The sequence below is a fragment of the Psittacula echo genome (assembly GCF_963264785.1).
Source record: "Psittacula echo genome assembly, chromosome: 10".
In the NCBI taxonomy this organism is placed as follows: domain Eukaryota; kingdom Metazoa; phylum Chordata; class Aves; order Psittaciformes; family Psittacidae; genus Psittacula; species Psittacula echo.
In genome coordinates this window covers 7,819,967-7,846,594 of record NC_137741.1, presented here as the reverse complement: position 1 = coordinate 7,846,594, position 26,628 = coordinate 7,819,967, and the positions used below count along the sequence as shown (strand labels likewise).

The window sequence follows — 26,628 nt, the reverse complement described above, 5'->3', positions numbered from 1 at the left end:
CTTTCAAGTTCCTTTACTTTGACATGGTCCTCTGCCTTTGGTTTTAAGTGCTTTCAAGTGTATCCTCTTCAAATATGTTGCCTACAATAAGCCCTAGTTGTCTTGTTCTTGCTGTCTTCTTTATTAATAAGAACCATCAATCAATTTCTAAAACAAGTCTGTTTTCTATTTGTTCTTAAAAAGACTCCCTCTTAAGTACAGTAGCTAGAAAGGGAAGAGAGAGAGCATTGTTGGTTTTGCCATGTATTCATCTCTTTCAGATGCGCTTCTGTTTGATGTGAGGGAGGTGAACAAGCAAGGCAGCTTCAAAAGGCACTGCACTTGTGTTGTTTTTGCTTAAAACCATAAAGCTCAATCCTCACGGAGGGTGGGAGAGAAGAGGCTGGGTTATTGCATGTGTTTAGCTGTTTCTTACACAGTCCAATGAAGGGAAATGTCCTCAGCAGGCATGCTGGGTTCTGCAAAAGCACATTCTTCTTTACAGCATTGAAGCTGCAATGCTAATTCATGGAAGATTTCCTACATTTTACAGATCACAGCTATATAAAAAATCTGCTTTTCCAATTATAAATTCAGTGTAAAATTTTATAGGCCATACAATCATCCCTGAATTAGGGCACTGACAACAGTGAAAATCCAAAATAAGACAGAATGCAGGTGGGTAAAAAAGTCTGCAGCTGTTCTATCCTTTCAGTAGTGTATAACCATGCAGAAATTTAGCCCCGTCTGCTGAAGAATAGAACTAGCTGTAATGAAAGTCAGGAAGTAGGCCAGCTCCTTACCTATTTTAAGGCTGAAGTAATACATGAGCACACAACAGTCTATACATAACACAAGAGTATGGACAACCCAGATTTATTGGGATTTGTTCTCCCATTTTCCTTGGTTCATCTAATCTGTGCTTTTCTGATCTGCTAAGTTTTCAGACACACATCCCAAGTGAACACAGTGTACCCATGAGGAAGACAGACAGACACATAAGCCAAGAAATGGCATTCCTCTAAGGCTACTAAACAAGTAATGCATTGTTACAAAAAGCACGAGGCTACATCACAGAAACAAGCTAAAAAAAATGCCTTTTTTTTAAGTTTGAAGTACGACCAGATGAGCCACTTACCACACGATGTTTATGCTCGGCAGTTGGATTTCTGCTGTCTGTTTACAGCTGTTTATAATACAAATTATTCAGTGGAGAGTATTTTAAAAATTACTAAAAGGCACAGATATACAGAATGCATTAAACTTGTAAGAATGCAATTATTAGTCCTAGCTGTGCATCCAAGGAAAGTCAGAACGCCAAACTATATCCTGGGTGACAGGTCCTGGAAGAAGACTGCCTTATCAGGGGCTACAGAGAATGAAATGTATCTTGCAGAAGAAACTCATATTTGCACAGGACTATGCTTATGCAAATGGGTGTTTTTCATTCATATCAGAAAACAAAGTTTGCTGATCAGTTATTTAATTGTAAATTTAACACTGAGAAGTTTGATGCCTCAATAGCTATTGCCATAAAAGAAGTTTCAGGCTCATGGGCACTTGCTGACATAGGCCATGAATCCACATACAAAAGTCTATCTAAATATGTCTCTTCAGAGTTATTTGAAACTAAATAATCCTAGGGAAGATGAAACAAGCAGAATAGATTCTGGATTAAAAAACTGCATTAAAAATTCAACCACATAAAATTTTTCTTGCCCTATAACTTCAGATATACTAGCAAAACCATCACATGAATCTGTTTTGGATGCCAGTGGGTAATTATAGGAACATAGGGTGGATCCTCAGCTGGTGAAAATCATTATTGCTGCACAGAAGCCAATTTATGCCAGCTGAAGTTCTGGCCCATAAAATCTCTTATAAGCCTGAAAGAACAATTTGTACTACAGTGTTACTGGTCTTCAGGTGATTGAAAACCATCTTGATGAATAGTATGGTCTCAGGAAAAGAACAGGACTGTATGCCCAACAAATTTCTGCTTCATGTTCCTTTCTTTAACTTGATTAGAAGTACATATTTAAGTAAAAGCTTGCATGGTACAAAGCACAATTAGTCACATGCTGCCTCTCAATAGTGAAACCATCAATTTTATTATACACGTGAATATGTGCAAGAAGTCTAACTATAATTGGAACATTAGCTAAGAAGCAGATGGGGATTCTGATTAAGAGTATACCTCCTGGGTATATGTTGTACAAGCAGCATCTCTAGCAGAAGAGAGAAGGGTATCAAGCCCTCTTGCGGTACATGTAAACTAGACATAAACACAGCAACATAAACTACAAATTTGGTTTTGGGTGCTGTGGGTTTAGGAAAAGGTTCTATTTCATGTAAAGTAGGCAAAGCACTAGCCTCCATGCTGCACAAAATACGTGTTCTATCTGTTTCACAGAAGAGCAGTTTGGATTATCTATTTTTAGATTTAGCATTTTTTAAAAAATCCAGATCACTACAGTAAGTATGAGTGATTTCAGTGCGGAAAATGAGGTAATGTGCAAATGCTGGGTGTTATGGAAAAGAGAGATCAGATCTGCTCACTTGGTAAAAGAATAACTACCAATGGATCCTTTAAATTTTACAGTTAACATATTTAAACATTAAATTTAAGAACTTAATTCCAAACATTTTTTTCAGACTCCAGGTTTTTACAAATACCAAACTAGCCACTTGCCCCACCCAGTGCATGAGTAACAAACCTACCCAACTCTAAAGAATGAGCCTTGCACTCACTCTTGAAAGTCGCATAAGGACACACTGTAGCTTGTGTATTCCAGGTGTCATTTACCTACATCAATCTCCCAGCTTTCTTTATAGTCCCTGAGATTTCTGTTCCCTTATTTTCTAGTACCTGTGTTGTATTTAGCTGTTGGAAATTTTGTCACTGCCAGTGATAAAGAACTGTAGCAGAGCACTCTTAGAGTTTCTATTGCCCTGGCAGGCCAGCAGACAACTATTTGTATCTCAGAAGTATCCAGTTTCATTCAGACAGCATTCTCTATGATTGACTAATGCACTAATATGAAGACCCAGAGCATCTAATATTTTTCACAATGAATTCCACTCAGGATATTGCAGCTCCTAGTCACTGCAATGCATACAGTTTCAAATGTGCCTGAAAAAAGCAATTTCAATGTGTGGTAACAACATGCTGCAAGAACTCTGAGTTACTTGCACAGTCCCTTCTGACAAATACCTGTCTCAAATTTTCCTATTCTCATAATGTACCAAAGACTCCTTCTTGTTATGCTTTTTATGTAAGGAACAAATTCCTAAAACAATTTTGGTCATGTATTTATAGAACATTATGTATGCTATCCAAACATAACAATTCACCAAGCTGAGACAGAGCAGCTCAAGCAAAGTAGATAACTTCACCAAATGACCAGATAAACATGGTGAAGATGGCAAAGGTTATGTGGATTCACAGACAAATTATTTATTCAGTATGTGGATTCACAGACAAATTATTTATCAGGAGTCTTCTACCTCTAATGTTCATTACACGGCAGGAGACCCATTCTTTTCTTTATGAGTAGGTAATAAAGGTAATTGGAATTACTCATGTAAATCACATGGAGAAGAGGCCTAAGGGGGAAAAAAACCTCAATCCAACCCACAACAACCCAAACCCAAAAACAAACCACCAAACCCACACTCTGAAAACACATTGTATGACAGTGTTTTAGAGGCCACTGGGAGCAACTCCTTCCTCCAGAACACGATTGCATCTGTTCTCTGTGGACTAATGTGCCATAGCAAACAATTTTATGCTACATAAACTCATCTTGAATACATACTGTGGAATCTCTCGTTCAAATGCTGTACAAGTATTCCCACAACACTGCTCTGCTCTCCCACCACTATTGCTGATTTTCTGTCAACACTGAAAAGACAAATTGCTACTAGCAATGACTGACACAGGATTGCCAAATTAAATGATGCAAATAGCAGAGAGGAAGGCAGACTCCTCCTCCTTTTGCAACTCCTATTTTTCTGGTTTTCCTCTTACCACTTGAAGCAATCCTTTGTAAGCTTTTTCCCAGTTTTCCTATTACTGCTTTAAGCAACCCTTCACAAGATGCTCGCAATGCCATTCTGGTTTCCTACATGGGTTCTCAAGTGAGAAGTAAATCCAAAGACTGATCTCTACAGTCTTTACTTCCAGTCAACCTCCTCACAAAGAGCCAACAGTTTGTTCGGTACCCAATAGATCTATCACCCTGTTCTAGAACAATTCCTGTCTGAAGAAAATAGATCTTATAATCTTTTGCCCCTTAAACGCTTTCTGCTTTCTTGATTACTGTGTCTAGTATCACCATTTAACCTGTCAGTCAGTTCTGTAATCTTCACATCATCTTCAGTTTACATTTTACTGTTAACTACAAGTCTGTGCTAAATCTTAACAGTAATTTCCACTAGCATTAACTTTACTAAAATAGAGCATTTCCTGTCCACCATGACAGCCTAAATTCTTGTCCAAGTTCTTTGTCCCATCTGTTACTGCAAATCCTTTTCTTGCTTGCATTCATTCAAAATACTGCTGCAAAAAGTATTTATCAGCCAGTCAGTTTGATCGTTATCACCTCGGTTTCTGTATTCCCTCTTTATTACTTTATGTCCACAAACACACACAGACTGATCAATCAGTCAGCTGTGGTGACTAGTATGACCTTAGAGATTGCTTGTAGAGTTTTCTAGCTGCCTGATGTATCCCAGGCTCAAAGCTCTTTGGACTGAAGAGTGCTCTGTATTTTTCTCCTTTATTCATGCAACATCCAGCACCATGGGCCACACGCCATGAAGCATGCTCCTGTATGCCAAAACGATGAGTCAAACATGACAGCAGAGCTTCCCTGCTGAGAATACTTTTTTGTAGGTCTGACAGGGCATATGGGTCCTATGAGATTTACTGTCTTCTAGAGAGAAAAATGTTTAAGCTGGGACACTTTGACATAGTTCTTAATTATAAAAACAATGAACAATGAAAAATTCCTCAAGGTGGGAAGGTATAGCTATCATATCACACATTCTAGACATAGTAATTGTGACAAGAGGCTTCATAAAAAATCTGGGTGTCACTGAATACTCAAAATATACTTTTTTAAGTTTACAAGCTGTTTCAGTTTAGTCCAACACTGATACTCGTAGAATTCTTAAAACATCATCTCTACTTGCTATTACTAACTGCAAATCCTTAACAAACTAAGTTTAGAAAAGAAGTTACACCATCACCCCTTCTTCAGCACATGAGGACACATTCAAAACCTCAAGGCAGTTTACTATGCCAGAGAACTGTGTCTAAGGGAAATTCCACAATGCTGACTGCCTATCTGGCTAATCATATACTAGCTCAGGTATGCAGGTAGCGGTGGAGGTTAGCAACATCAACCCAAATAAGCTGGCAATCCAACAATTAGTGGAAATGCAGATCAATTTGCAGCCCATGCCAAGCCTGTGCTGCCATGGCTACATCATAAATGGCACTCAGTTCCTTTAAAATAAGCTGGAGTAGGTCTCAAGAACATTGACTGATGTGGGAAAACTATGATGCTCCAGATTGATGCTAATAAGACCCAGAAGACAGCACTGTGTCCTGTCCCTGTGCAAGATCCCACTTTGTGCCAATACTTGCTGCATAATCAAGAGTATTTTTTGCCCTGTCACACTTTACAGTACTCAACTATTCACTGTGGCATATACGCACACAGCTGTAATTAAGATTCTGCTTTGATTTCCACATTTGCATGTATACATATTTTTCTCTGCAATGACTCCTACATCTACTACATACACTTCCTTATGATTGTTTTACCAGAAGTGGAGAGAGATGTTGCTTATTTTGCTTCATTAGTAAATTTTTTATGTGATAAAATTTCTTCACTTAATTTGAAAGGAAACATTTTACAACTATCCAAAACCTGGTACCAACTTTGTCCCTGAAATAAAATCTTTATTATATATAGAATTTTGATGATTCCCTTACTGGGATTTGTTTGTGTTAATGAAATATTTAGATTAACCTTCAGCTCTTTTGCAATGTGTTCAGACTGAGATGTTGACCAACCAAATCTGAGCTGCCTACTCATGGCCTTTAGGAGTATTCCAGAGAACAAATGCCCTGAAGCCCACTGTGTTCAGAGCCGAGCACTGTTGTGCAAGGGAGGAGGATCCAGTTCCAAATTATTTCTGCCACAAGTGGCAGAAAATAAAAAAGAAGAGGTTGGAAACCAGCAAATTCCATTTTTACTTCCATAAAAGGAGAGACTAGAGCAGTGGACAGGAGAATTTAAGGTTAATGATTAATGGGCAAACAATTTCTTGCAAAGCATTGGTAATTCTCTCCTTTTCCCATCTCTTGGCAGAATTGAGCAGTACATTCCCCAACTCATTCAGAGAAAGAAGAAATGAAAAGTTTGCAACTTCTTCCATTTTTATTGCTTTCTTATATCATCATCCCAGCAAATACATATGGAGGAAAGAAAAAAGGTAATACCCTATCCAAAATAGTGATCATGAGCTTTCTTTGAAATGTTTATGCTATAAAAATTAAGTAGTATTGACTGTCTGGTCATCAGCCTGTTAGGGTTTGAGTTCTGGGGGGTTTTTTTGAGTGTTATGTTCCCTTAAAACATGGCATTTATAATTGTGTTTACTGGAAAACGTAATTATAACAAACATTTATCAGTGGAAATCTACATTCTGAGGCTACAGACTTAAGGTAATTTGACCTTTAACAAAAACTTCTGCTGAAGCTAATTTAAAAATGTATTGTTTTGAAAATATACATGGAACTGATATCAGTTATAATCTTCTTGGGCTGGATACTTCCAGAATAGTTTCTATAAAATAGATTCAGTCTCCTACTACGAGTAGAAATTTCTAGCTGTCTGAGGGTGTTCAAGCTTTCATTTCCTGCATTGCCTAACATAAGGCTGCCTTTCACCTCAAGTGTGATGGATATCTTTGAGTAAGAGAGATACATCTGTAGTATGTTTTGTAGAGTACTGTGGAGGATCTTTATCATTTACATGGTTGTACAACTATTTTCTATGCTTTTGTGACACTGCACATTGTGTCAGTATCTGTGTGACTGTTGAGTATGGCTTTGCATCACACAACTGCATTTCTTAAAGCCTCTCTAATGTGATTGACAAAGACAATTCCATGTTTGCCTTCATTGTTGAGCCATACAGAGCAAGCATTAGTTTTCCTTCTTATCTAACTGCATTTCTAATGCTCTGAGGGGGAATAAATGTAGCTTTCTTCCTAGCTGTAACTAAAGCAAGAAATGCACATTTACAGAAGTATGGTCTCTTTCAGTAGCATGGTTTGCATTTATGTTATTTGTATTAACAGTGTTAGAAAACATTTACCATAAAAACACTGTATATGTAATGGACACAGTGATTTCAATCTACATGAGGCAGGACCACCTTTCTTTGATTCTGCACATTAAACTTCCCTTTGGGTTTCATTTTGTACAATATAAAATCCTTGAATTAAAACACATTGAGAGGTGTAAATTTCAATTAATGCCATAACTTGGCCTGGTTTACAAGGCAGCAAGACCTGCACATCCTTAACAATTGCTGAATCTTAGCAAGCTATTTAGAAACCTTGATCAAGTTCTGTATTTTTGAGAGAAGCAAAAATAAGGGCACTAACTTTAGTCTGAGGCTTCTCACATCACCTTTACACAGATCTATTCAGACTCTACTGTGTGCTTAAAGCTTAGTTCACCTTAGGTATAAACACAAGGCAGAGACAGGAAGTTGCTGCACCCTCAGTATCTTACAGTCATAGGTCTTACCTGATGCCAGCTCACATTCTCCTACCACCCCTATATGGGGCACCATTTATAGCAAGGTCAATCACTTCACTCTCTCCATCCCCCTTTCCCCTCATGACCTATTACTCCTATGTCAACGGACTTCACTTGTTTGCTCATTGCTTCTGCAGCTTAAAACCTTGCACGTGGGCCACAAAAAACAGGTCCCATGTCATATTAGCACTAGCAGATGTGCCTAGTTCATAGTATGTTGAAGCAAGAGACTGATTTAAGAAGCAAAGCAGGTACATTTCTAAAAACGCAAAAAAAATCTACTGTGATTTCTTCTAGAGGCTATCCAGAGCCTAACTAACAGAGAGCAGTTACAAGGTTAAAAGCCCTGATATTCCATTATGTTGAACTCGGATCTTCATCTCCTCTCAGTTTTAAATTGGTGCAACTCTGATTTCAATTATCCATTTATGTTAATGTATTTATGCACCTTTCACTCCCCTTCACCTTCCTCAATCCAACCTGAGCCACAGCAGCTTTGTACAGAAGATAATGTAATTCCATGCTCTCAAATAAATTTCACTTATTTCTGTTACCATTTCATTGATCAGTATAGCTCAGCTAGTTCTGTCTTCCCCAAAATCAGCTCTGATGTGTTGGCCAAACCTAGCAACCTGAAAAAAGTCTTTTTCCTCCTTTCACTTCTCAGTAAGACAAATCTGTTTGCCACAACAGCATATGCAAACGGCAGTAAAGCACTAATCCTCACTAAGAAGGGCAGTGAAGCTTTTAGCCCTACGTGAGAGGCCTTTTGACACTGGCAAGTGGAGATAGCTTCCAGTGACCATAGTCTGCATTTTATCTGAATATCCTTCCACCATGGAGCTTGCTTTTTCTTGTTTTAGCAGGAACTGCGGCAACAATCAGTATAACTATAAGGAGGTACAAAGCCTGCTCAGAGCCAAGTGCTGGCATGTAATTTTAGCACAAGCAATTGCCTATACAGGAACCACCCTTTAAAAGAGCAATCACTGTGTAAAAGTCTTTCTCGTTTATTTGTAGCCAGCAAATAATCAACTCCTTGCTTCAATTTTCTCTGTATTATTCTATCCACCTACACAGTTAAAGACATTACATTACAAAACAAAATGTATAGGAGGTATATATATACACACACTATATATATAGGTATATATATACCTATAGCAGCAGTGTAGATAGGTGTATGTAAATCCATTTGATCAAGTTATGTACATAAATACATGTTATAGCTTCTTATTTCATAATGACAGAGAATAAAAGGGACTGCATTACCAAGCAAACACAGCATCTCATTTAAACACACACAGAAGTTATTTCTTAAAAAGCCGTAAGAGTGTCTCTGAAATGCCATGAGTTTCTTTACATAGCAGGGAATAGTTTGGCAATTTTTGGCAAAATTTCATTATCTAAAAGCAGCATCCCAGAAAAAGACCAGAAATAAGCACCTAAACATAACAATCCTGAAGTTCAGCCAAGATGATTCTTTCTAAAAGAATGCAGAAAGAATTTAAACATAAGCTCTTATTTATTTTGATTCTTCTCCTGGAAACATGAAACTAAGTAGGAATATATTCCATTATGCTACTCCCTTGTGTAGAGCAGAAATACACAGTAGCTGACATGAGAATGCATGTTACTGAGCAAGCACTTTTACTTGACAGTCTCACAGTTGGCACTTGAGGCTAGACTATTTTTTTCCCAAACAAGGAGGTAACATCTTAGTTGTTGTCCAGTTCTGCTGTGTTTTAAGTATTACAGTACTAACACTTTAAGATTACAACATAGACCATGGGAATGGATTATACAGAAATTTGAACAGCTGCTATGTTTTCTTTATTCCCCAGTCATATCACGGAGATATAAAAAGATGTGTTGGGTATATCAGATTTTCCAAAGCCCAGATAAAATTTCACAATAAAATGCAGTGTACATGCAGTATACCATAGCAGATCTTAAAAACTACCAAAACAGTAATTTCTACCTGAAGCTGATAAACTATTAGAAATGCAAGAAACACAGAAGATTCACAAGCTATTTAAACTGCAGAGATAGGAACTAGTCTGCCAAGATGATGAGATGGTCACCTTTGACACTGAAGGTGAATATCACTTCTACTATCTAACATTTCTTTAAAGCCTACAACAAATACTAAAAATGTAGAGACCTTTCTTTTAATTCCTTGAAACGTTTTCAGTGTAATAATAATCTGTGCCTTAACTTCACATTAATTCTGAGTGGTTTGGGCTTATAATAAATGACAGAAGAATACGAACCAAAGCCAACAAGCTCACAGGGTACTTGTAATCCAGTCTCACTGTTTCAGAGAAAACTATGATTTTCCAGCATAGGCAGAAAACTAAGTAAATCAATTCCTTTTATGGGACAGAATAGCCCAGTAATCTATTTCTCTGATTGAAACTCCTTGGTTAAAATGTCCAACTACAAGTTCAAACTCAACTTTGAATTTAGCATAAGCACTTCCATGGGCAGCAGAACTAAGTATGTTTGGTTTCCAGTCACTTAGATTCTCCGTATCCCAAACTTCTTACGTCTTTAACTCCAGCTGTGCTTCCACGACATTCTTGTCCCAATATTCTCAGTTTGTTCTCCCCATTTCTATAGCATCTCTATATTCCTGACTTTGGGTCTCCCATGGTACCCATGAATGTCCCAGCACACTCCAGCTTCCTCATATACCTTACACAACCCTTGTTAGGACCCTCCTCAGTTTAAGATCCACTCCATGGTCTCTCTCCCCAGCCCTGCACTACTGTCACCATCTCATGTCTGCTACCTAGCCTTTTTTGCCTTGCCCTGCATACATGCCATGACTGTTTCAGGGGTACGTTTGTGTCCATTGACTAGCTAATACAGACAGGCTCCCAGATCAGGTAGAGACTGGCCCAGGACTGCTCACCGCACCAAGTGGGAAGCTACCCGTCTCCTGTGTCTGGTATCAGTGCTCAAACAAGATCAAATTTCAGGGCCAAAATGGTTTGAGCTAAGTGCATCCACAAGCCCTGCACCAGCTGAACACAAGCACAAGTCAGTCCTCTCTGAGTCTCCCTGTCTGATGAGCAATTTCTCCAAACCCCAAATGACAACCACAGTGCAAAGTAACAGCTAAGCCTTATGAACAAGCAAAGTGTTAGAATTAAATGTTTACTCGAATCCTATGTTGATGCAATAGCAACTGTGTTGATATAAAGGTCTGTTCTCTATCAAGCTGCTGATGTTCAGAAAACATGTAGGAATTTATTACTTGATACCTCTTTCTTTCTTTAAATTGGATTTCAATTGGCTAAAAAAAAAATATTAAAAAGAATTATTCTCTTTCTCTCCCTTGTCTTCATACACACAAATATACCATGATTACAGCCTATGGAAACAAGGCTAAAAACCACTGATATTTGTAACTTACTTCAGTGGAGTTTGTGCATCACCACTGACCTGAAATTCAGGTCACTTCTAGTTGGATCATTGAAACAGGGATTCAGGAGCTGTATTTTATCACATACCAAAACACTGGTCCATGAAGTCCTGGAAGCTGAAAGGCAGGATGTTAGGTACTAACAAATTACACTAGTGACCTATGTTAAGCTATTAGGAAAATTTCTACAGAGGTACTTCTGAGTAGCTGTGTTTCAGAAACACTGTATGAGTACACAGCATTTGCAATGCTTTCAGAAGTCTTAGAATTCTACCAAAATTTCTAATACCTAAGCCAGCTATTCCTCCTTTTGGCACCTGGAAAAATCTACAAATAGAATTTCAGACATAAATTTTCACCAGAGTCCAACATATAACTGTGGACTAAGGAATTGAAGACCCTTTGCTTTATCCCCTGAAAGTACACAATAATGGGAACTCGATCAATAGAAGAACTACCCATGCATGAAACAAGTATCAATATTTCTACCAATGCAAGTGACTGAACTTCTTAATGAGAAGCTTGACTTGATATTCACTTTACTTACATTCTGTTGACTACTGTATGAATAGTGGTTCAACTCATTCGGCACTTGACAAACATGAACATACAGAACATTTTCTGATAATGTGGCAGCGCAATCTAATCGCTTAACTGATTTTCTTATATAGGATATATATATCTTATAGGTTATATTTGTGATTTTAGTATATATATAGTTTTAATGAAAAGTATCAATAAACACATTAATTATTAATTTTTTCTTTTCTGCTTATTTTGTGGTTCGCTATAGGTTTATATTGTACATTTCATACTGCAGAACATAGTTATGCACAATCCCTATGAAACTTCAGGGTTAATAATAGTGTTGCTTCAACAGCAGTGCAATATTGATGATGTAGCTTGCAATGCCATATGGTCTTCAAGGGTGGCCTTAGCACAGTGACCTTTTTTCCTGTATTTTACCTAGAGATAAGACTGTTTTCTGAAGCTAAGTCAGACTCCTTATACAGTAGAATAGCTTGGCAGCAGGTGGAGGGACAGCAGCCACTTCCAAGCAGCATGATTAAGATTTCCTGGCAACATAAGCAATAACTGGCAAAAGAGACAGAAGGGGCCATCTATCTGCACATGCCAAGACTGGGTGATAAAGTTCACTGCTTTGGCAGTAGGCCAAATGTGAATTACAATTCTTGAGAAAAAGAAAAAAAAACTTAATGTCTGTGTTCCAAGTGAAAAAAATTACCACTGTCATACGTCACAGCCGCCTTCTACAGAAATGCACTGGGGTTTAAGTGCTATTACTGTGATATCTTTCTTGCTTGTTCCTTTTAATTTAAAAAGCAAAACATGCTACCATTGCTAATATTCTCAGGAAGCATAAACCACACAGGATTGCACAACCTTACACATACCCATTATGATCAGACAACCGAAGCTTTCACATGCTTGCATCATGGTTGTGGAAACGGGAGTTGTTGCTTAAAAGTACTCACAGACATTCTCCTGCCCTTTCCAATTTGTTTTCCCAGTCCAGTAAAATCCATTTGAATCTTTTACCAACAATAGTATTTATATTTGGGCACCTACGTGACCTCCAGACTTCATGGTGTTGCTCCAAGTGCAACAAATTGCTATCAGGTAAATAACATAATTGAAATCATAGAATCATAGAATCATAGAATAGTTAGGGTTGGAAAGGACATTGAGATCATCTAGTTCCAACCCCCCTGCCATGGGCAGGGACACCTCACACTAAACCATGTCACCCAAGGCCTCATCCAACCTGGCCCCGAACACCGCCAAGGATGGAGCATTCACAACCTCCCTGGGCAACCCATTCCAGGGCCTCACCACCCTCTCAGTAAAGAATTTCTTCCTTATATCCAATCTAAACTTCCCCTGTTTAAGTTTGAACCCGTTACCCCTTGTCCTGTCACTACAGTCCCTGATGAACAGTCCATCCCCAGCATCCTTGTAGGCCCCCTTCAGATACTGGAAGGCTGCTCTGAGGTCTCCACGCAGCCTTCTCTTCTCCAGGCGGAACAGCCCCAACTTTCTCAGCCTGTCTCCATACGGGAGGTGCTCCAGTCCCCTGATCATCCTCGTGGCCCTCCTCTGGACTTGTTCCAACAGTTCCATGTCCTTTTTATGTTGAGGACACTGGAACTGCACACAATACTCCAAGTGAGGTCTCACGAGAGCAGAGTAGAGGGGCAGGATCACCTCCTTCGACCTGCTGGTCACGCTCCTCTTGATGCAGCCCAGGATACTGTTGGCTTTCTGGGCTGCGAGCGCACACTGCCGGCTCATGTTCAGTTTCTCATTGACCAACACCCCCAAGTCCTTCTCTGCAGGGCTGCTCTGAATCTCTTCTCTGCCCAACCTGCAGCTGTGCCTGGGATTGCTCCGACCCAGGTGTAGGACCTTGCACTTGGCATGGTTAAACTTCATCAGGTTGGCATCAGCCCACCTCACAAGCGTGTCGAGGTCCTTCTGGATGGCATCCCTTCCCTCCGGCGTATCAACTGAACCACACAGCTTGGTGTCATCGGCAAACTTGCTGAGGGCGCACTCAATCCCCCTGTCCATGTCACTGACAAAGATGTTGAACAAGACCGGTCCCAACACCGATCCCTGAGGGACACTACTCGTTACCGGTCTCCAGCCGGACATCGAGCCATTGACCACAGCTCTTTGCGTGTGGCCATCCAGCCAGTTCTTTATCCACCGAGTGGTCCACCCATCAAATTGATGTCTCTCCAATTTAGAGACAAGGATGTCGTGTGGGACAGTGTCGAATGCTTTGCACAAGTCCAGGTAGATGACGTCAACTGCTCTGCCCCGTCCATCAGTTTCATAGCCCCATCATAGAAGGCCATCAAATTGGTCAGGCAGGATTTCCCCTTAGTGAAGCCATGCTGGCTGTCACCAACCACCTCCTTGTTTTTCATGTGCCTTAGCATGTCTTCCAGGAGAATCTGCTCCAAGAGTTTGCCAGGCACAGAGGTGAGACTGACTGGTCTGTAATTCCCTGGGTCATCCATTTTCCCCTTCTTGAAAATGGGGGTTATATTTCCCTTTTTCCAGTCGTCGGGAACTTCACCTGACTGCCATGAAATCACAAAAAATCAATCTAGAAATACTGAATATGAGTGGAGAAGGTGTCTGAACATGCTGCTCTGCAATAAAACCACCATGTCCCATTTGAAATACCAATTTTCATCAGAGAAACCCTCAGAATTTTGGATATTTTGAACCAGTTGATCCTAATACCATTTTCTAATTTTGCAGACTGCTTTACTCAGTAAGTGAAACTGATGGAGACTACTTACAGAGGAAGGTACTAACCCATGGGAGAGATGATCTCACAGCAGGTGCAGGGACAAAAAGAAAAGTATACACGTTTTATCTTGCTTTGCCTCTGGAGTTGACAAGTCCCACAGCATTCTGCTAAGCTGGCATGGTTTCCCATATTTTAATGCTAGCGTTGTTAACAAACATATAGAAACACTGCTGAGATTAATTTTTTCATTTTAAAATCTTCTATATTTTAAACCACTTGTGGTTCTACTTTATGCATCTCAGTTTGAGGATAATCTGTAGGGTCTGGCTGAAGAATTTTATTGTCTTTCAAGCACCACTCTTCTCCCTTCAAGCAACAATGGGTCATAAGGAATGCTAGAGGACGTCAATTAAGGTTTAACTCCACTTTTGCCAATCTGCATTTCCAAAAGCCACTGAAATTGGGGATTCTGTCAGACTGGTGTGGGAGAGGTGTGTATGCTCCTTAGTTATACTAATAAAAAACTATACTGAAAAACTACCAGAATACTTGAAAGTAACCCCAAAGCATATATGTTTTCATATATGTTTTATTCAAGAGGCAGTACAGAGTTTAATGGACAGGATGCATTACTCCCTCCAGAGCAGATAGAGGGAGCTGTGACTAAATCAGTTTATTTTCTGGCCTGCTCTTCCATTAGTGCAGATATGAGCAGGGCAGGTTGTAAAACTGGAGTCTAGACTTAAAAGAAAATGGGAACTTAAAATATTAATATAAAAACTCAGTTACCTGCTTAAAGCATTGGTGACTGGACCTCTGCTGGGCCAGAAACTACTCAGACAGCTGGCACATCATCTAAAAATCTGCTGTGCTCTCTATCCATCATGCTTACCTTCTGCTTAATTGGGAGCAGAAATTAAAGGTTGATGTTTTATTAGGGAACATTTTTTTGTAAGGAACATAATATATCATTCCTTTCTCAGTAGATGATATCAAAAAGCCATGAAAGCTGAGATACTAAAATGAGGTGTTTGTATCAGAAATCTTTGTCTATAGGCTGCCCGATGAAGCTCTCAAAAGGTTCCTAAACAAAATAATGTCAGTGTGCAGTGCTGAAATTGCTCTTCTGTGTTTCATTGACTACTAGGGTTGTAATTCTGCCATCTTTATATATACTGGGTAATAACCACTTCATTATCCCCAAGCTTGCTTGCATACTACAATACTCTGCAATACAACAGTGAGAGCATATGTGCACTGCCTTCACCAAAAGGACAATATTCCAACTGGTCCCAGTTGACCTGTACATATTGCTCTCTAGGGCACACCAAGGTTCTTATAGAAAACAGAAACACTGAAAGCATTCTTCTGGCCAACAGATAACATTTCAAATACCATCTAATATATATATATATAATGCACTCTAAACATGAGATTTGCTTATTACACGTGAATTGGTGGTCTTCAGCCTTCATTCTACACCAGTAGAATAGTGTGTCCTATGGAGAACACTGGGAGATTTCCACATTTTTCCTAGGGCACAGATACATTTAGGATTCACCCTTTCCAAGAACTTCATGTGCCTTTTGTCTGCCAGAACTCTACCTCTACCCCAATAGCAATGCCTGTACTCTTTCCTGGAGAGTTCCACATGATCCTCATGCATGCCTTCTGATGCTACAGGGCCATTACATAATCTTTTACTTTAGTGTGTTAATTTAAAGGAAATTTTCTGAAAAACTACAGCCAAGGAATGTGTCTCAGTACCCAATGGCTTAGTAGTGTCCGTGTTTCCAAGGAACGCAACAGAGATTCTTAACTGAAGCAAACAGAAAAACTTTCAGTTTTTGATGCAACCCCAAAACAGTCAGTTGTGCTGCTTCCTATTTTAATCTCCCTAAATCGTAGCTCAGATTAAGTGGCAATGGGAAGGGTTGCTGGCTACACTGTATCTTTTATATGGAATTTTAGGTAGCAGAAATGAAGACAATTACCATAGAGATTCTTAGAGAATAAAAATAAAAGCAGGAGTGTGACATGTTATTCCATCCAGGAGGAATCTTTACATCTCTCTTCTCTCAAACTCATCTCTGGAATTTTATTAGATTCATAGGGTTTGCACTTTAGATTTGTTTGTTTTTTCTCTTACAATTCTGTGCCCTTTTCTGTCTCTCTTTCTAGTCCAGTTTATGAAGATTGTATATCCGCAAAAAAAAAAAAATCTTCATCTTTACAAAACATTAAGTGCTAGTCAAGGAATTCCACTGAGGATACCTGCATAACCTTAACATGTATTGCGCCATTCATTTAAACACAATATTACTCCCCTGAATACCATCAAATAGCCGATATACTTATGGAGCACAAATATTTATTAGTTACTTCTCATTTATCAAGTAGCAATGTTAGTTCATAAACTGGCTTAAAAAAACCCCACCAAAACAACAAAAACAAATGAAGAAAAGCCCCATTTCTGGCTTTGAATACTTTGCATATGATAATCCTGATGTGCAGAAGGGAACCGAACTCTCTGAGAGTTATATATACTGCATCCACTTGGGGACTTGGTACTCTAGGCTTGGAAGCACTTCTCACAGGCATCAGATCAGCATTTAGCACTCTGCAACTCCAGCACAATATTGCTTCTCATCTCCTCTTCAGGTTTTTAATGAGCAATTAAAGATTTCTCTTACAGTTACTCAGTAATCTACTCTAAATAACAATTCAGCTACTGACTACCTGTATTATTGTTTTTCAAAGTAAACACAGCCACAAAACTGTTGTACTACAGAACTTTCTGTATCCCTAAAACTTCCAGATAGAAGATTGTGTGTTTCAGATATTCCTTTATTTCATTAAATAATCTTTGATTTTAGCTTGAGTAAAATTAACACTGATTGAAATTATTCTAAGTAAAATCAAATTTCATTAAAGCTGGTAGTAGATTTCTCCATGGTTTTACTGTGAGCTGGCACTGCCTAGAAATTTCTATGTTGATTGTACATTGTATGTTCTTAGATGGTGTGAGTAGTTGGAAAATGCAGTAAACCAACATTTTCCCTCTTGCTGTACAGCAAGTTAATTCCTCAGCCCATAGCTGTGTTCCTGAACAAGCTTAATTGATAGGAATAAGGCAATCAAATGCAGATAGCATTTTCTCTAATTTTTAGAATGCCCTTTAACAGTGTATCCAAAATGAGACTAAGGACATGAGTAAAGCCAAATAAGAATCTAAGAGAAAACCCAATATTTATATTAACAGAAGAGAAGGGGTGACATTGTACATCTGTTTAGCTCTGAGGAAAATCAAGGCCTCAAATACTTGTTTTTTGTGTTTTATACTTACCAGTGTTCATTGATGGCAAATGTTTGAAAGTCAAAGCGAAATTTTGTAGCTCTTTACAGGCTTAGTGACAATAATTTAAGAAGACCTTGCCTCTGGTCATTGTTGCAGTTATTTCATAGACTTCTCCATTGTGCCAGTATAGCTTGCTTGCAGCAAAACAGCTTGGAAACTGACACAGTAAAAAATAGTCCTATGTTTTCCTGGCAATTCTGCTTTTAGCTGGATCAGCTCCCCAGTCTTGTTCACTGTGCAGCTACGTGACCTGCTGTGCTGGGACAATGATGGGGACTACAGGAGGTCAAGCATAAGGTGGCAGCAAGATAGGGACAAAGTCTGCTTAGAGTTGCCCAGGCAGTGTGAAGCCAAATGTCTGGGTTAGGAACTGCAGACCCTAACCATTGAGTGTCATCTGTATATCTGTGCATCACCACAGTGGAAAGAGAAGCCAGAAAAAAACCCCTGATTTATCATTCCAATAACAGCTCAACAACGATTGTACTTTATTTTTTTCTGGCTAGTGTTAATAACATCCACATTAGAAAGGTCAAGGGCAATCTCATTGACAATACAACTGTATTCTCCACCACCAGCAATTTATCAGCCAGATAAAATAAAAACCTCATACCTTGGAGCTTCTTGTGTATTTGCTCATATTAAAGCCTGCATTTTCCTCAGACCCTCTGTACATATTTCAGCAAACTAACCAAGGAAAAAGTATCAAAATTAGAGAGAAAAGGCTTAATTATGAATAATCCAATTCCTATTCTAATTGCTTTCTTATTATTAATCCTGGTTTTACCAAGGCTGTTTAGCCTACAAGAGAAATTCTTCTATTAACAAAATTCTGGTGTAGTATTTTTGAGAGATCTCTGCCTTTTTTCCTCCTGATTCCTCAACACCACCCACTTCTCTTTCATTCATACACAGGCACCCACTTGTGTGATCACTAAACAAAAACATGAAGGCATGAGTGTCCCTCTTCAGATGTGCACAGAAACAAAATCTCTGTCCTTCAAGGACAGGGTAATTTCTGTCAGGCATTTTAAAGCCAAGGCAGGTCACTGGAGTTATTATTAGCTCTAATTAGCACTCCCACAAGCTGTCGAATTCTTTACCTGCAGCCAAAGGGCACTCAATATGGTGCAGAATTTGCTAATATCTTTGAAAGAATCAGAGAAATAGCTCCTCTTTAGAAACACAGGTCTATTGCATGAGAGTAGGCTTTTGGTAACATTATGTCTGATCCATATACCAATGATGAAACAGATCTATGGAAACAAAGATATGCTGAAACCGTTCCAAACAAAGGAATTCTACAAATGTCTAAACAGAATCTTAATGAAAAGGAAGACATCTGGCCTTACTTCTTATATGGTGCTGTATTTTAAACCCTCTAGCAGGTTACAGACAATTCATATCCCATCTCAGTTACAAGGCTGTGCTTTAAAGTTAGTGTTTTATGCACGGATTTGAAGACAAGTCTGTATGAAAACTGACTTTTTCCCCTTGTGAGCAGCCCCCCCTTGAGAATTAGAGAGATCTGAACTGAATCACAGAGCTCCAAATAAAATACTGATCCTAATTTTGAAATTGGCTAAGAACTGATGAAAGCTCAGTAAGCCACCACTTTTGTGTGTTAGTCACATTTCTAACAAAGTGCCAGAACAAGGGAGCACAGCAATAGCTCTCTTTAGTAAAAGGCAGTGCTACAGAGAAATAGAAGGATTTATTTGAAAAAGAGAAAAAAGAAAATGTGTTAAAATCAGCTATTTTGGGTCTAGAAGATAATCCACAGTATGACCTTTAGTCTAGAGATAAATCTCCTACAAAAAGTAAGCAAAATTGTAACAGGAGTCGAAAAGTAACTGATTATAAGAAGTAAACCAGGCAAAATATTTACGGGAGAACCTAATATAAAGGAACCTGGCAGCTAAAGGATTCACCTCCAAAAACAAGTCACTACCATCTATGACAAGAAGTGGGAAACAATTGGAAGTCTTAAAAGCCAAGACAGGCAAGGTGTGTCTTCAACTACTATTCCTTGCAAAAGCAAAAAGCAAAGAGTGAGAAACACAGAACAAACGCTGCTATGCTTGCAAAATCGCACAGCCCACCTCAGTGCAGCAAGACAAGTGACAGCTTTTCATAAGCTGGATGTGGAACCCACCAGCTGAAAGCTGACAATGGCTATCAATCAGATTGTGGGTGGCCTGTGTCACTGAACTACATTCAAGTTTGTGTCTGTCACCAAGAGGCTGCTGCTTCACCACAAGCTCCACTCAGCAATACACTCTTATATTGTATCCATTTTCATACAGCCAAAAGTCAATCACAGAGCTGGAAATAAGGACTCTAGGATATACATCAGCCCCTTCCATGGATACAACACATTACACTTTATGGCTGCAATGGTCAGCCAGCCCCTTCTGACTTTATGCCATCCTTAAAGTACCACTTAACAATTTTAAAGAACAACTCCACAACTCCAAAGCACCAGTAACAGTAATAGTCACAGTTTTAGCGTTATTTCTAAATCACTTTCACTGAATTAAGAGAGCTATTTGTTGCTGTTACAGCTCTGATTTTTCTCCATACTTTTTAGCATATATCAATTCAAATGTGTGAGGCACTAAATATACTTTAGAACAACAGCTGTTAGCTCAGAGGAGGAATCTGGACCTATAAGAAAGTGCTCCAGCATATGCTGATATTTGTCTGATATTTTCAGTGAGGCAGTATGCATCTTGGTGAACCTGAAGGGTCAGCATAGTAAAGGCAGCAAGAAAATCCAGGGGATTAAGAAAGTACACAGAAAACAAACAACTACAGAACTTCTGACTTTGCTTTTCACACTAAATCTCTAATGTCAAGTTCTCTAACATCTTGTCTTTTTTACCATCTATTAAAAATGATGAAACCAGTGCTGAGGTAGCTTTGTTTTAAAATAATGCTTTAAAGTATCTGTCTTTATCAGAACTATTCTGTGCCTCTAGAACAGAATGTTTACTGCTCTCAGCAAAGTTTTCTCTCAGTGTCGTGGTTTAAGCCCGGGCCGTAAATTAGAACCACGCAGTCTACTTCCTCCCCCCACCCCCCCAGAGGGATGGGGAGGAGAATCGAAAGAATGTAACTCCCTCGGGTTGAGATAAAAACAGTCCAGTAACTAAGGTATAACACAAATCACTACTGCTGTCACCAATAATAATAATGATAAGAGAAATAACAAGGGAAGAGAATACGATACCGCCCACCGGAAATGAGCCCGACAGAAAAGAGAACGTGCCCTTCCGGGTAACTCCCAGTTACATCCCCCGGCATGATATGCTGTGGTATGGAATACCTCTTTGGCTAGTTTGGGTCAGGTGTCCTGTCCCTGCTTCCTCCCGGCTTCTCCTCCTCCCTGGCAGAGCATGAGACTCACAAAGTCCTTGGTCAGGGTAAACATTCTGACCAGCAATGGAAAACATCGGCTTTATAAGTATTATTCCCAGGCCGAAAGTCAAAACTACAGCACTGCACCAGCTACTAAGAAGGAGAAAAACTGACTGCTGCTGCTGAACCCAGGACACTCAGACAAATCCTTTTTCCCTTTCTCATCAGGCTTGACACATACTGTAATCTACCATGCATCCCTTACACATGGGCCACCACACAGAGTGGTTACACTGATCATTATCCACTCATCATAGAATAAGATGCTAAGCAGGATTCTAAAAGGCAATAATTGTTTGTAGTTTCCAGTATTAGTAAACCCAAGTATTCAAAAGCCTTCACTTTTTAGAATGAAAATGATAGCTCTCTCTGTTCACTTTCAGTTTTTTAAGGAGCCGTACAAACACAAAATGCTTGATAAAAAAGGACAATCTCTTTTCTCGGCAAGATTTTTTTTTGCAGTCAGGAGAACAGCATTCAAGAGCAGCAGATGCAATATTACATAAAAGCCCAAATGCATCATTCTTAAGTGATCACTCAGGTTCCCTTTATCTGCTCGAGCCCAGTGATCCTTGGCAGTTTGCTCCATTCCATAAAAATAATATGCAATCATATATAATCCAAACCTAGGTGACTTCCCATTTCTATCAAGTTTGTTCCTGGAAAGGAAATACTCCAATCAGGGGAAGGAGTCAAAAAGAGACTTGTTCTACAGCTTTAAATTTAGGAGTTTTGTAAAAATATAGGCATTTCCCATAGTCTCCAGTCCTGACCAGTAAGTCAGAAAATAGAACAGCAATTCCTGAACATACTAGTACATGAAGATTAAGCTTCTGGAATCAAGTTAGGCTCTTGACATCCCAATCAAGTTCTTAAATAACAGAAATGATGCAATTCTCTGAAATGTTTTTTGCATTGTGAAGTAGTCAGATAAAATATGCATGTTCTTAAATAGAACTTATAATAAAACTATTTCTTGTTTATTACAATAAAGGCTGGCTGTAAGCACTGCTTGCAATATGGTAGCAAAATGTGAGTTAAAGTAACAGGAAGTAGCATGCCAAAAAAGGAATCTGAAAGCAGTGAAAGAGATGCATATCCTTTTTGTTCTTGGTTTTACTCTTTGCTGGTTTTAAAAATTATTTTTATTAAATATATCACTTGAGACTGAAAATAGGTACCCCAAATACAATAAGCATGAAAAAGAGACACCTTTTTCTTCTGCTTTGGTTTTAGTTTTAGGTACTTTTTTCCTTCCCTTGATGGTATGTCAAGAAAAATGTTTACAGAGAATCATCTCCATGTCCTCAAAAGTAAATTTTTGTTTGAGGAAATCTCCCATTACTTTAGAAACAGCTGTCTCAGGACTGCTTGCACCACTCTCAGGAGTGGGTTTGCACCAAATCCATCTCTCTGCCAACTGCTCCTTGTTCTCACAGTGTCCTTCACCAAGGCGTGGCCCCCACAGCAGCTGGCATTGCAAAACCTTCCTGTTCTGAGTCACACACCCAGGTAACTGATGCCTGTGGCCCACCACCACTCACATGTGCACTTCTCTTTCTTGGGAGGCCATGTGTGACATTCCTGAGTAACAAAAAAATAAAGAGGGGGGAAAAGAAAAAATAAAATAAATGAATACATAAACAAACAGAAAGGAAAAAAAACCAAACAACCCAACCGGGGTGGAGAAAAGCTGCACATGAATGTCGGGTGATTGAGACTACTTGATTCCTGCTGGCAGACAGCTCTATGCCTGCTTTCTAGCACACATAGTTTTCATATCGTCCATTTATTGCAGGGCTCTGGAGAATACAGAAAGAATGAGTCAAAATCTCCAACAGTCAGGATTTAGGCTCATTTAAAATAAATTTGAAATGTGGTCATATCCCTAAAAATCCAGCTTTGATTTATTTTATAACAAGCTCAATTCTTCCTAAACCTATTTATAAACTCCATCTTACGCATGCTGAGTATCTTGCTAACAGCATTTTATTTTTAGAAGATTCATTTGCCTGACAATTTTGCAGACTCTACTCAACCAGTCTCCTGATAAATTCAAATTAAAAACATGATAATTAAATACAGAGAAGCATTTCATCCTGTCATAATCTTTGGCTGTCTGAAATATCAGAAGCTGTTATAAAGAAACTGATTTGCCTCCATAGCAAAAAGAAGATAGATACCTAAAAGCATGTCCACATTAATCAGTCTGTTGCAAGATAGCTTTTAGAGGAAGGCCCAACCACCCTACACAAATTTTAGGCATCCTCCATAACATTTGGTGTTTGAAGACACGTTTATTCTATGACTGGCTCTACCACTGGTTCAGATTCCAGCTCTCCTGCTTCTTTGGCCAAGGTGGTCTTTCCTCTGATGCAGCATGGAGATGACTGCCAACAGTTCCTATGATGCATGTCAAATCATCCCATGTACTAATGTTTTACTCACAATTTATAGAATTTACAACTAGATTAAATGACAAACAGAAAAATACAAATAAGAGTCCTCCAAACAAACTACTCATTTTGCTGAGCAATAGTTTCATCAGAGATCCCGTAAGTAACTTGAAGCTTGTGTTGCCAGACTTCAAAGCTCCATATTTCTTTCTTCACAAGATACTCTACTTTACTTTTCAGTAAACGCATTGAGCCCACACAGTCCTACTGAATATTAACTTTGTATTCAAGTTGGCAAAACAAGTCAGCTATTGTGTCCTCTCCGAATACTGCTCTTATCTGACAGGTCTATGATTCAGCAACATCTTGTTAAATACTGGCTTCTCGTATCATATGCATAACCACTACAGCATTTTGTTCAAATGAATGATGTTCACTGAACATGCCCTAGGCATATCTAGTCCAAAACTAATACAGCAGCCGTTAGGTGGGCCAGCCACAGCTTCTACTAATTCAATTCCTTCATTTCTTCAATCAAATAGCTGTTTGATTGGACTTAAACGCATCTAAACTCAAATGATCTTACGTATATCTCAAGGCTACACTGACTTAATTTATGCCTCCAGGCAAAGTTACATTTCAAAGTGGCACAGAGCAAAGCACAACACTAGTTTAGTCAAACACCTCGTAGGCATAGGAAGAAAGGAGGTGGCCCAGGACTGCTGCTGGAATGGATGAGAATATTGCATTTTCACACCTACGTCATGTGTCACATGTGTAACTGTGCCGGATTGTCCAGGCACATTCCCTGCATGCTGGCCAAACTGTTTACTTACTGACACATCTACATCTTGCAGGGCCAAGGACAAGATCAGGAAAACTGACTCAACTGTAATCTGTCGCCTGGAAGGTTTAGGACACTTGAGTGCCAGCAAACAGCTCTCTATCCTAGGCTGAAATGCTACAGTAAACTTGTTTATATGTTTCACTGCCAAACTACATCCAACAGAATGTAACAGCTATTTGATTGAAAGAATAAAGGAATGGAATTAGTAGAAGCTCTTCTGGGCTGTAGATGCTGCTTTCCCACACTTAGCCCTAGGCAGTCTCCACCCTTTGGGATGATTTTATGTTGCAGATATACTATGTGAAATGGTTGCTGTCCAAAGAAATATATGGTCCAAACAGGACTGACTATAACAGGATTATTCCTTAAGAGAGTTTTTATATTTTATAAGTAACCTAGAGGAGAAAAAGAATGGTGAATCTTTGAAGATTTTTTTTGATTGTTTTTTGCCATTTTACATTCATTCCAGACCCAAGCAGACGGGCCTGGGAACTCCTCTTAATTGCAGCAGATAGTAATATCCATTTGAAGGATTATGAACCAACCATGGACTATTCTGTTTCCACCTGGACTTCAGGATAGCAGAAATACAAATAGGTTGTCAGACCTCAGCTGAGAACTCCTGGCCTCATTCAAGGTAGCTTCTTTCACCCTTGTGTCAGGGACAAAGAGACAAGGTGAATGTGGACTAGAATTTCATCTTCTAAAGGCATGTTTATAGTCCTTCTATTCTTCACTTCTCATAAAATAAGAAACAATATTTTCTTCTATATAGAATTTGAAGGAAAATATTTAATATTTTCTCTTCCACAAATATTTCATGCATATATTTCAGGTAAATAATATTTCATCATTCGAAAAGCACCAGTAAAGGCTGAGTTGGGAGAACTATATTAGGGAAATGGGAATTATTGAGCACACTGGAAAGAAACGGATGCATCACTTCCACGAGGGACCATCCTGCAGACGACAGAAAAGTATCTAAGAGATAGAAGCAATTAAAATTAAATTGGAAGGTTAAGAATTTTGGACAAATTTGTTATATCAGTTCCACTGGATTCTAGTTGAAACTGCAAACATACTGAAGCACCATGAGAAATGCTGCCCTGCCCTTGTGATCTCTCTTGTGATTTCTGGAATGCTTCCAGTATGTTCTGAAGTTCACAGTCTGATATACCAGGAAATCAACACAAAAATATGTTGGAAGTGAAAATTCCAGGTCAGTTCCATGTGGCAGACCAGGAAAGTTCAGCTGGCAGGGGCGGGAGAGCATCTCCCCGGACAGTTTTATAAAGTGACCCATTATGACAGAGGTTGTACAACCAATTGCAGACCTCTTACATTAACTTAATTATCCTGAAAACATCTGTCCAGCAAGGTTGGCAGCTAAAAGATGCCTGTGGGGCAGAGCCTGTCCCCACAAATAAGCCTATACCCATGGAAGAATAATAGCATTAGGTTTGTTAATAAAAAACAAAATAAGCTCTACCTCCACTCCCAAAACCCCCTTGTCCATGACTAAGTAAAGCAGCTCACAAAGCTGCTAATAAAAGAAGCAATAAAGCTGAAAGACTGTGAAGGAAGTATCCTTAGGATAAAATGAACATTTATTTTAAGGAATAATTTTCCCTACATTTCAACAAATGTGCCCCAAAAGGTGGCTACCACACAAAGCACTTATTCACAGCCGCACAGCACCACAGAAGAGTCATCTACTGAAAGCTAGAATAACTGCTGCATGAAGTTAGAATTCAGAATAGTTAGAATATGTACACTGTAATTACACAGCAGCATAATTACAGTTAATTACCTAAAAGGTTAGGAAGGAACTTGTACAAAATAAAGGAAACTCCTCCTGCAGCTAATGGAAGGTTTTGCTAATAGATTTGTCAGGTCCAGGTAGAAGAAAACGTATTTCTCTTTTAAAAAATAACATGCCCTTTATGAGAGTCTGTAGTTGAAAATTATGGCAGTTATTAAAGTCACTGTAGAAGGATAATAGATGGTTCTAATACAAAAAGAACTGAGTAGAGAGTGACTTTTGCTGCTTACAATGCCAGTTGTTTAGT

General features: G+C 39.0%; 1 protein-coding gene across 1 annotated transcript in view; it reads left to right on the top strand.

Moving 5' to 3' along the window:
- LIPC (lipase C, hepatic type) overlaps nt 1–26,628 on the top strand; it is a gene marked incomplete at both ends in the record, with an annotated part of 76,048 nt that overhangs the window by 13,488 nt on the left and 35,932 nt on the right. The window contains 2 exon segments of the mRNA XM_080626276.1: nt 6,363–6,381; nt 6,383–6,486. Coding sequence (XP_080482402.1) covers nt 6,363–6,381; nt 6,383–6,486 — 123 coding nt within the window.